The sequence below is a fragment of the Hemicordylus capensis genome, chromosome 3 (assembly GCF_027244095.1).
Source record: "Hemicordylus capensis ecotype Gifberg chromosome 3, rHemCap1.1.pri, whole genome shotgun sequence".
Lineage (NCBI taxonomy): Eukaryota > Metazoa > Chordata > Lepidosauria > Squamata > Cordylidae > Hemicordylus > Hemicordylus capensis.
The window spans coordinates 26,930,589-26,943,191 of NC_069659.1; the positions used below are offsets into that span (position 1 = coordinate 26,930,589).

The 12,603-nt window shown below is 45.2% G+C and overlaps 1 protein-coding gene across 3 annotated transcripts in view; it reads left to right on the forward strand.

The window, feature by feature from the left end:
* DYNC2H1 (dynein cytoplasmic 2 heavy chain 1) overlaps positions 1 to 12,603 on the forward strand; it is a 352,996-nt gene that overhangs the window by 196,158 nt on the left and 144,235 nt on the right. For all 3 annotated transcript variants that reach the window (XM_053308090.1, XM_053308091.1, XM_053308092.1), the window contains one exon: positions 5,881 to 6,004. In XM_053308090.1, the coding sequence (XP_053164065.1) occupies positions 5,881 to 6,004 (124 nt within the window). The remainder of the gene's footprint in view (positions 1 to 5,880; positions 6,005 to 12,603) is intronic.

The following is a 12,603-nucleotide window of genomic DNA, read 5'->3' on the forward strand; positions in this document are numbered from 1 at the left end:
TCAGGCCGGTTTGCAATTAAAACAAACCACTAAAACAGTAAAGAGCTAAAACAAATTAAAAACAATATAACAACAATTAACAATTTAAAAACATTTTAAAACAACAGTTAAACAGTTACAGTGATTAAAAGCACCAACATCGAGTTAGAATATTAAACAGATTTAAATACAGGAGATTTTATTCGCAAAGAACCCACTAAAGGCGCCACAGCAGAGTGTCTCCGGGAGCTGATTTGAAGCAAAAGGAGCAGAGCTTATACTCCTCACCACCCGGGATAACTCTGCCATACGTGAACCCGCAGACGCAATGCGCGCTGACTAAAAACGCTTGTTTGCTGCACGCACTGCCATCACATAGGTCTTCAAATGGGTTCTATGCGGCATCCTATCAGTTTCAAGCCAAGTTCTCCTCCACTTGCGTTCCAGTCGCCTACCAAGCTGTTCATCCCCTGCAACTCCTCCATGTACCAGGGGGCCATCTTAGAAGCAGGCCTGGAGGGACGCTTAGGAGCAATAATATCTACTGCCCTGGTGAGTTCTCTATTCCAGCTTCCCACCAGGGCATCAACAGAATAACCAGCCGCACCAACATCGAAACCCTCCAAGGCCTTTTGGAAACCTGCTAGGTCCAGCAGCTTTTTTGGGCAGACCATCCTAATAGGTCCATCACCCCTGCAGGGGTGGATTGTGACCATGATACCAACCTTAACCAGGTAGTGATCCATCCATGACAATGGGGTAACCACCGGATCCCCCACCCATGGAACACCCCCCTGATCTGAACAGAAGACCAAATCCAGTGTGTGGCCGGCAACATGGGTTGGTTCAAAAATTAATTGGGATAGGCCCATAGTTGTCATGGCCGCTATGAACTCCTGAGTTGCACCAGACAAGCCAGTCCCAAAGTGGATATTGAAGTCCCCCAGCACCAAGAGCCTGGGAGACTCCAACTCCAACTCCATGACCCGTTCTATCAGCTCAGTTAGGGAGGCAGTTGGGCAGTGGGGTGAACAGTACACCAACAGAATCCCCAATCTATCCCTAGTTCCCAGCCTCAGAAATACACAATCAATGTAAATCAACTGTCTCACAGGGGCCCTGGTAAGGGAGATAGTATTTTTATGGACCACAGCCACTCCCCACCAGAGGCGTAACTAGGGAAAACGGCGCCCGGGGCAAGCACTGAAATTGCGCCCCCCCCGCCGCGCCCCCCCCAACATACATCTGACTGACACACATGTTTCAGAACATCCCACTCTCCCTCCAAGTAGCCCAGAGTGGTGCACTACATACTTAGTTTTTTCCTCACAACAACCCTGTGAAGTTGGCTTGTATCTCAAACATCAGAATTATGATGCAATTCCTTCCTCCCCGCCACCCCACACATTCACTCTGCAAGGCAAATGGCATGTTTAAATAACAATTCTCTCTGGCAAGGAAAAAGGCAATACCTGCTTAAAGATGCAAGAGGTTTTCCATCCTACAATTCAAGCTTTAGTTGCATTTTATTAATTGCTATAACTTTAAATTGTATATAATGTGTTTTAAAATGTGTTAATCTTTTGGTTTTGTTTGTTATTGTAAACCACCTAGAGACTTTGGTAGTGGGTGGTATTACAGAGGCGTATCTAGGGAAAATAGCGCCTAGGGCAAGCACTGAAATTGCACCCCCCCCCCCAACATCTGACACCCATCTTTCAGATAACTTTACCATAATATCTGCTCAAAAATACAAGTTAAGCTTGTTAATGGACAAATCTTTTAAACTACAAATTATGGGACTACCTACCTTTATAGCATTTAAAATGTAAGTACAAAGATGCAACACAATATTACACTATTTATTGAAGTGATCTGTCTTGACCACTCTTCAAGCAATAACCATTAAAGAATTGAGTATTTCCTGACGATTAATTACCAGGTGGGAGGAGCTGGTGACCTCAGACTATTAAACCTAGAAATATTCATTCTTAGGAACTACCTTGTTCTGAGATAATTACTCATAATACAAATAGCACAGAGAAAGATGGGTTTGTTTGAATGATTATTAGAGAATGAGTTAGAAGTGAATTGATGCCAGTATTTTAGTAAATCTGATTGCTACAATTATTACTTAAATTCCATTCTTGCTATATTTATATGCTATATATTTACTTTATGTAGCATTTTACATTACAGCTGCTATGAAATTTTTTTTCTGTCACATAGTGGCATGTACTTTAGTGGTGCTATTGGCTTTAGCATTAAATGGGCTTCATATATCATTACATTATATAAAGATAGTGAACACCCTCCACAGCAATGGACATTGTCTGCACTAAAAGAATGCTAAGTGTATTGCTGTACATGTGTTGAAGGTATCTCAAAATTAAACAATGTGGTGTACCTTACATAAGTTTCATGACTGCTTACCTAAATGGGTTATAGAGGAATACTGGGATGTTATAATTGCAAACAAACCAATTATGTTATGGTATCAGTACTTCTATATTTAAGCTGAGTAACTATGGAAGTCCTTAAGATATTCAATATATGTTGCTCTTGAATGATTCCCCCCACCCTGCAAGTCATATACAGTGCACTTCCAGCACAATGTTTTTCTGCATTACAATACTGAATCCATATTTTAATTGTAATTTATTACAGACCAAGACCAGCAAGACAATCTATATAATACTATGCTCTCTTAAAATATACTGCCCCCGCCCCTTTTGAATAGCGAACTTATCCCCACATTCATTAGCTCTCAACCTTCTAAGATCAAATCACAGTCCAAAACACCAATGCATTAAAGCTGCTCAGAATTCTTTTTTAAAAATTGGTTTCAGCATTTCTTATCACTGCATAAATATAAACTGAGTTCATTACTTCATGATCAATATTTGCCTGCTCTGTCAGAATAGAGCACACTGCACTCACTGTACTACTCAACATTACAGTATAAATTCATAAATAAAAAACTATTAAAGGTGGACCTCTAATATTTTGGGGATCTCTAAAAACATGAAAGCAGTCATCACTCATCAACAAGTCCCCTGGGAGTGTCCCTAGCAACTCTTGGTAAAGCTTGGTGTTTGGTAAAGCTCTTGGTAAAGCTTGCGAAACGGGGTGTTTTCCCTGTGGGGAGGGGGGAGTCAAAGGTGCCAATGTGTTGGTGTGTGTGTGGGAGGAGATGGGATTCCTTTGCCTGCCGAAGGCTGGTGGGGGGAGGGCTTGCCTTGGGCTCCAGAAGAGCCGAAGAAGAGAAGCGCTGAAGAAAAGAGAAGGCTGCTGCTGGGGACGAAGCACATCTTTGAAGGAGGGAGACCTGGCATATTCCGGGCTGCTGCTCAACAAAAGTAGCGTGCCCGAGAGTGAGGGGGAGCTCCCTCCTCCTCCACCCCGCCCATTGTAGTTAAGCCCTGGAGAGGGGCGCAGTGCAAACAGCGGCGGCGGCGGCTCCCTCGCTCTCAGGCACACATGACTTGAGGGGAGGGAAGCTTCTCGCTGCTGCACTGGCCCGCCCGGAATCAGCCAGGCTTCCCTGCCTCAGAGAGGTCCTGAGTGGCGTGCACGCGTAGCCTTAGCCAGGCTTCGGCTTGAGCCTGAGGCAAGCCCCCGCCCCCCAGGCCAGCGCCACCCCCCAGCCAAAATAGCTGCAACTTAGCAACGCAGCAACTTAAGCAAAGTAATCCGCCAGCCACCGGCCCCCGCGAGTCCATGCCACCCCGAAGTTAACACACACACCCCTTTGCCTTTCACGCACTTGACGCGCCCCTCGAGGGTTCCCCGACCCCGTCCCCGCCGAATCCTTGGCTTGGCTTCGCTCCGTACCGTGTGCCGCCCGCCTCCTGTCTGCGCGCGCCTGCAGCCCTGCCCCGGCCCAGCACCAGCAACGCTCTCCTCCGGCTCCAGCTCCACCGCGGCACGTGCAGAAGGCGAGCCAGGAGCCGAGCTAGGAGGATAGACGCACCACCACCCATGCGCAGCGCGACTCAGCACGCCGGCCGAGTCGCGCGTGTGACACCACACACCAGGCCAGCAAAGTAATGGGGGGGCCCCGCGGGCGCCGCACGAAGCGGCGGAACGGACCGCTCATGGGGGAGGGGGCGCCGACCCACTCCCTTGACTGCTCTGGTGCTGCTGGAGAAATTGTTGTTGTTGTTGTTGTTTTTAATTTAAAAATTTTGGGGGGATTGGCGGGGGTCATGGCGGTGCCCCTCACGTGACCTGCAAAGATGGCGCCGGGGGCACGTGCCCCCCCTGCCCCCCCTATCGTTACGCCTCTGCTCCCCACCCCCCCGCCCACTTCCCCTGGCCTGCTCCACGACAGAGTAACCTGGAGGGAGAAGCTGAGCCCACACTGGGCCAGTCGCCTCCCCCAACCAGGTCTCAGTTATACATGCCAGGTCAGCTCCCTCATCCATGATCAAATCATGAACAATTTCGGTCTTATTTTGAACTGACCTGGCATTACAAAGGAGCAAGGTCAGGCTCTGTGGGTCATTGGTGCTGCTCCCCAAGGCCTGAGAGTTGTCAGAACAGTTGGAAGTAGAAATAGTTACTAGATTACCAATTTCTCTTCCCCTGTAATAAATAGCCAGCTGTTCTGCCAGCATCAGTTCTTCTATTCCCCACCACTACAGCAATAGCTGCCCCAAGGCTACCAGGCGCACCCCCTGCATCATCCCCTTCAGGAGAGCCCAAACACATCTCATCAACTAGGCCTGGCACAACTCAGGGCAATAAAAACAGCACTTTGACCCAAAAGTCCGCCCACCCACAGAACAACCATCCCCCAGCCCTCAGTCCCACCCCCGAAGGCCAAGCCCCAAAGGCTGGTCCCCTTTGGCAGCCAGCTTCAGCAGCAGCCTAAAGACAGGCCGCCAGCCACGCCGGCGTGTCTTCAGCAATTTATGAGCCTCTAAAACTTCCCAGCAGCCCTTTCTGCCACAAAGGACTGCTGGCTGACACAGGTGTTAATTGTCGAGGCTTTCTGAAGGCAGCAGGCTGGCAGACAGCTCCTCGTGCAGGCAAGATGGAAAAGCAAACCCAGAGGGGCCAGATGTAAAGTCCGAGCAGGGGGAGGGAGGGGGGAAGTGACAGTCAGACCCTCCAACCTTCTCCTCCGTGCGGCCAGCATGTCTTCAGCAATTTATGTGCCTCCAAAACTTCCCAGCAGCCCTTTCAGCAGCCCGTTATGCAAGGGATCCCGACGCATCCTTGCAGACACACACACTTGGTTTGTCAAGATGTCAGCCAGTGGCACTTCAGCTCTGAGGGGAGTGGTTCAGAGGAACTGCCTGCAGCCTCTCATTCTTTTTTTCACCTTGCCTTGAAGCTGCACACAGAAACAAACTCCTAGTCCCCCATCCTGGGGTTTGAACTCTTCTGACAAAAAGAGTCTAACATTCCTTTTAGAACAGAAGTACTTTTTATTGGTTCTTAGTGTTAAAATCTTTGAGATATTTTGAAATAACTGGACAGAAATAGTAAAGTGCAGAATACGTGCCTAGGCCAAAGGTGGTCTACATGCTTATTCTGGACTTTACCATTTCTTAGAATCTATAAAATCCATAGTCTGGATTTTCTGTGTTACATACATGTTCCAAAGGACTGCTTAAATTATTGTACATTGGATCCTGACTACTAGATCCAAGGGTTCATAAAAATGTTCTTGCTCCAAGGAACATACTGGCCATGCTTTATCTGTTAGAGGGACATGTAATACAACTCAAATGGCTCAGTCCATCGGCTTGGATAAATAATACCTCAGCTGTACCTTATCATGACTCATCGGAAAATGTCCTCTTCATGCATTTAATTGTTTCTTTAGCTGGCTTAGTAGCGTAGTAATATTGAACTAGACCAATCCATGGTGTTGAAATTTTACTTGTGCAGGATGCCAACTTCATTAATGCTCTCGAATTGGCTGTGCGGTTTGGAAAAACGCTCATTATACAGGAAATGGATGGAGTAGAACCTGTGCTTTATCCTCTTCTAAGAAAGGACCTCATTGCCCAAGGTAAATTTTCAACTTAAAATGTGGCATATGTATGAGACAATTGCTTTGACTCTCAGTCAGAAAGACACATCACTTAATCTTTCTGTAGCAGCTGTGCTAGTAGTAAGAGAAGGGTACCTTCCTTCTAGAAAATAGATAAATAAAAGGAGCAAACTATTCTCCTGTACAACTAGACCATGACTGTGTGACATGGGGGGAGGATTTTTATACTGACAAACAAAGAATGCTCTGTGACAAAATGGGTTACAAAGAAATTGTCCATTTGCTCATTGTGATAGGTTATGCACTGAATTGTTTGATATTAAACAGGGAAATTATTGATTCTGTGCTGTTGTTAATTACGAATGTCACACAGTCATGGGCTGGTTGAGCAGGAGCAAAGTTTTTACATTCTTCACAAAGCATCTCATGATAACAATGTTTCAGAAAGCCAAAAACTGTAGCATGGACCAGAGAAGTCATGGCAGCTTCCTGCTTCAGAGGTATAGCTTCATTTGTTCATCCACATATAGTCCTAAGATTTTTCTTAAGGACATAGGTGAAGCTGGGGGTTGTTGCTGTGAAATCACCTTCCACGGTTCTGTAGACCATTCAGCGTATACTGAGAAACGATCCTCCCCATCTCTGACAATTTTTAAGAAGCATTTGAAAACCCACCTCTTCACCCAAGCTTTTTCTGTTCTTTAAAATTTTATGGTTTTAATTTGTGGCTGATTTTTAAATTGTTAAATTGTTTTAAGTTTTTGTATATATTTTAACTTGTTTTATACTATTGTTAACTTCCCAGAGATGAAAGTTTGGGGCAGTGTACAAATGTAATAAATAAATAATAAATAATACAATCAGAATGTCAACCTGCTGGAAAAAGAAAAAGCCCTAATTTTTGTACCAGACCCTAATTTACACCCCGCCTCGCCAATATAAAGAAAAGAATGCTACCTGAAGTATAAGGCTCTCTGGTGTGACCGCTGTATTTGACATTTCATCCCATATTTGTGCCATTTCCCAGTCTTACGCTGTGGCTGAAGGACTTGGCTCCATAGGCTCTGCTGGAGTCTTAGACTAAAGATTCACCGCCATTGGAGTAAATGCCAACCTCCTTGATTGTAAATGCCTACCCCACACCCTTCTGGGTTTCATTTTCAAAGCGGGGCTCTGAAGCAGCTCTGAAGCAGGAAATTTTAGGCATGTTAGATTGCTCCATGTTTCTCTTCTCAAAGTTCGGAGCAGCACTCCAAAATATCCCCTTCTCCTATAAAGTCTACGCTGCTTTCACATGCCATTTTACCCAATTAAAAATCATAACAAATGTGTCCAGGCAAGCTCAGAGTTAAGTCATATGACCTAGGTCCTACATTCCTAGGACATAAGCAGGACCTCCTGACCCTAGGGTAATTAATAATTCTCCTTTTATTTATTTATATTCTAGAAGGAAGATACCCTTCTCTTACTGTGTGTGTGTGTGTGTGTGTGTGTGTGTGCACGTCCCTCTATCAACTTTGTAATGTCTGGACTGATTTGAACCACATTTGGTACTCTTGTAAGTACGCAGAGGGACACTTCAATGGCATAGTTTGTGATGATGTCATCCACCCCAATTCAAGATAGTGGACACGTAAACATTTGAGGTTGAAGTGGGAACCAATTTGAACCAAATGTAGTACAGTTGCAAGAACACACAGGGATACTTCAATGGCATAGTTTGTGATGATGTCATCCACCCAAATTCAAGCTGGTGGATGTGTGAATATTTGTGGTGTGGGCTAACGTGAACCACGGCACCTAACTAATTTGAACGAAACTGGGTACAGTTGTAGGGACACATATGGACACCTCAACGATGTAGTTTGTGATGATGCCACTGCCCCAATTCAAGATGGTGGATTTCTGAGTGTTTGAGGTTCAAGTAGACTAACTTATGAACTTCCTAACTGATTTGAACCAAACTGGGTACAATTGTAGGGACACACAGGGACACATCAACAGCATAGTTTGTCATGTTGTCATCCACCCCAATTCAAGATGACAGATGTGTGGAAGTTTGAAGCTGAATGGGCTAACCTATGAAGATGGTAGTTTTCAATTAATATTATAGTGAAAGATGGCAGTTCAAGATGGCAGATTTGTGGAATTCAAGATGGCAGATGTGTCGAAGTTTGAAGCTGAATGGGCTAACTTATGAAGATGGTAGTTATCAGTTAATATTATAGTGAAATATGGCAGTTCAAGATGGCAGATGTGTGGAATTCAAGATGGCAAATGTGTCGAAGTTTGAAGCTGCATGGGCTAACTTATGAAGATGATAATTATCAGTTAATATTATAGTGAAAAGAAGGTAGCCAGATTAGTTCTTACTAGAACCTCTTGTTGAGAATTGTATTCGGTTTTTTAAAATCTGGAAGCTAGGTAAAGTTCTCAGCTTAGTCGGGGTTAGAAACACACTTTCTGCTACTAGCTTCAATTATGTTCTAGCACTTCTGCCAAGATCTGGTAGTGGTTCCAACATCCATAAGGACTGGGTTCTTCGCCTGCGCAGACCACACTTCAGATAGAATTCTCTAGCTCCTCGCAACGCCCAACCGCCAGCAGTGCGTGGCTACAGTACTCTTAAACGGTGGTTAGGCGTCCCCTTTCCTCAGTTTCTTGTTGACCGCCTAAGCTTTCACATCTTCGGGAAACTTTTGCTCCTCAGATATTTGTTATTTATGACTGGCATGGACTTGACCTATTTCGGACTTTGACTAATCTTTTCGGACAACCTTGGCTAAGACGAACTGTATATATATTTTTAAAAAAACGGACGACGACTCGGAACGGACAACGGACTTCTCTGGCGAACGACGCGGAACAGACGACGTCTTACTCTGGCAAACAACTGGCTTAAAGGCACGGTACACTATTTAGAGAGCTTACTACCCCTGAATTTTGATAATTGAGCTTGCCTATGAGTTCCAGCAAGGACAAACCAAGGGAGAAGACCACCTCCATACTCTACAGCTCGTGATTCACCCAGTCCTTATGGATGTTGGAACCACACCAGATAAACAGGTTGCTTACCTGTAACGGGTGATCTGGTAGTGGTTCCATACATTCATAAGACCCGCCCGTCCGTCCCCGCTGCATGTATTACTACAATCAAGAATTGTGCTATGGTGCATACCTATGGGAAAGTCATCTTCTGAGTGCCAGTCATCCTCAGTCAAGCAGGTTGGCTTATCACCAAGAAACTGAGGAAAGGGGACGCCTAACTGCCGTTTAAGAGTACTGCAGCCACGCGCTGCTGGTGGTTGGGCGTCGCGAGGAGCTAGGTAATTCTATCCAAAGTGTGGTCTGCGCAGGCGCAGAACCCAGTCCTTATGAATGTATGGAACCACTACCAGATCACCCATTACAGGTAAGCAACCTGTTTTTTTGTTTTTTTTAATTCAGACTCCCTGAAGGTTTTGAATTGAAGGTAAAAGTGTGCCAGTAAAGATAACCAGGTGGCTTGTGTGACTTAATAGCAAATTTCACTGAATCATAGAGTTAGAAGGGGTCTTGTTAAGGACATTTGGTCCAAGCCTCTGCTCAGTGCAGGACATGGAGAGCTAGAGTGACAGGGCTCTTCATACGTCACACTGTTAAGAGTACATATCTGAAACCCAAGGTGTCCATATAACAAACCAGCATTTGAAAATGCATGTATCACATATGTATGCATGCTAGAGAGTGAGGAATGACTGTTGATTGTTCACTGTGTGGTGAGCTTAGGTGCTCTGCTAGGTAATATTTGATGAGTGTTCAACATAATGTCTTAATCAGGCTATGATGAGGGATGAAAAGTATGACTCAGTACTCATGTAACCAGTTCCTTTAATCTCTTCACTTTGTTCTATGTACATACTGGGCAGAGTGTATGATGGATTCAATAAACAATGTTGCTGATCAAGCACAGCTTTGTTTCATACTGCTTATTTTATAAAATGAAACCTTCATTTGGTAAGTTGTGTGTGTTTGCCCTGAGCACAACAGCTGGTCCCAACACTGATTTCTTTATCTGTTCATTCATTCATTCATTCATTTAGTAAATTTGTTGACCACCCCAAACTCATGTCTCTAAGTGGTTTACAACAAACATACGACAAATCAAAACATAAATTTTTGAGTTCACGAGCAGCTGCTGGACTAGCAAAGGAGGTGAAAATAGAGATGAGGAGGAGGCAGTGGGGAGCAGGAAGCAGCAGTGGGCCAGCCTGTCCGCCAAGAACAGGAGGTGGAGGCGGGTGGGAGGAGGTGGCGGGCCGGCTTTCCGGCCGACCCGCTAGCCAGAAAGCACGGGGGGGTGCAGAAGAAGCGGGCTGCTCCCGCCAGTCAGTGGGCAGCCGGAGGGAGCAGGTGGAGGTGACCCGGCCACCAGGAGCAGGTGGTGGCAGGCTGGTCCGGCTGCCAGGAATTGGCAGGCAGGCAGGCGGAGTTGGCAGGCTGGCTTTCGGGGGCAGAAGAAGCGGGCTGCTCCCGCCAACCAGAAACTGCAGGCGGTGGGGGGAAGAAGCAGGTGGCAGGGGGGAAGTGGGGGGGGGGAGAGAAGTGGGTCATCAGAGGTGCAGATGCTCTGTCCCCGGCCCAACTAGTTCAGATCAAAAATCCTGGGTGAATAAATGATGCTATTCTCACGACCTCTTCTGGGCTAAGGGTGCCCAGCCCGCTTTTGGGAGGTCGTGTGCTGCAACAGGAGCCATGTGGCTCCCAGCAGCAAACCTCCCAAAATATCCCTCCCCTTAAACGAGGTAAGCAGAGTTCCAACCTCACAGAATAAGCACCTCTGTCTTATTTGGATTCAGTCTCTGTTTGCTATCCCTCATCCACTCCATCACTGCCTCCAGACTGGCATTTAGGGAGTTCATGCCTTTTCCTGATGAAGGTGCCATGGAGAAATCAATTTGGGTGTCATCAGCATACTGATAACCCTGCACCAAATCTCCTGATGATCTCTCCCAGTGGTTTCATGTTGGAGCCCTTATGGACAGCTCATTATGGAGCCCTATGGGACTCTGTACCAAAGTTCTTGTTTTGAAGGGCAACAATCTCCAAGCAACACCATGTGGAATCTGCTCAAGAGGTAGGGTTCTTTTAATTTATCCATGGAATCTTACCTAGCACTCCTCTGAATTTATTAAAAACAGCTTTCCTTAAATCCAAGGGGACTTCCAGATACCAGATACCCTCCCTGTATTGTGGTAGTCTTGTAATATTAATCCTCAACCTTTCATATTTTTATATTAAACTGGAATCATTGGCCACAAACAGACATAAGGCTAAACATGAGCATGAGCAGAGCAGAGCTAAGGAAACTTCTGTTTTCAGTTTTGCATAAACTACAGGTTCTCTCTGTGTCTCAATTTGGGAAACTTTGGCTCATTTTCTATTGGTGGAGGAGGGTATCAAGAGCCGGTTAGCTCCTCCCACTTGCTCTTGAGGTAGGGCTTATGCAAATCAGCAAAGCCTTGTTCCATTTTGTGGAGGGATCCCCCTCTCCCAGTTCCAGTCCTAAGTGCTTACAGAGACAGGGTGTGGTTTTTTGGTGCTCCAAGATTTACTGAGCTCAACTGGAACTTTTCTCTGTTTATAGTTCTCATCTATATATTGTCACTTTATGGATGACCCCAAAAGCCAAGTGCTATAATTATTATTTCTGGCATGATTCTAATGGTTGAGGACTTATAAACCATCTCAGGTATTGGGAGCTAGCCCATGCCTACAAGAAAGGTCTGTAGATGAAAGCAAATGAATCTATTAATTCCACAATTGTTCCATTCTGTATCTAAATAAATAGCACATTGCAGTGTAAAGGCTGTGGGCTGTAGGAGCAAAGCTTTTAGTTTACCCTTCAACAAAGCGTAAAGGTTCTGTTGAGCTGTAAATTAATATGTTTTAATAGGTATATTGACCACTTTGTATGCACTGTTGGTTAGGAAATGTCTGAAGTGCAAATGGCAAACTTGATTTAAATCTACTTCTTTACCCACTGAAATGAGAGGACAGTAGATAAAATTGCTATAAACTGTGTTATCTCCCCCCACCCCACCCTATTTGGGTTGTAGATAGTGGCTGTATCACTAATAGGCTTGCCAGCTTTCTACTCAGTCCTGCTCTGTGGAGCAGCTATTTTTGAAGTGGCTTAATTGAGGAAAGGAACAATTTTGCTGTGCAGAATTCCCCTCTGACCCTCATTTGCAGATGCACACTTTCTGTGGGATGCAATCATGGGCATGGAGCATGGGTACGTGATTATTTTCCTTTTGACAGTCATATATTGGTAATATTTCCTGCTATGAAACATATGATTTATGTATTGCAGTGACTGGGTAGTTGTACAGATCCTATTTGGGATTCAACGTTTTTAGAGCACACATAAGTGAAATTTATGTATGTCCCTGCCAAAGAAGTAAAACCAGTATACAACCTTTACTTGAAACTATCTGCCACCTGATTGTTGATGCCAAATGTAACATTGACCCCTTTGCTCCCAGGAAAAGGATGAAAGATGCTCCTTGTTCACTCTCTTCCTTTAATTGCAGAGGAAAATGTTCTATGCATCCTATGTTGCTTTCCCACCTACG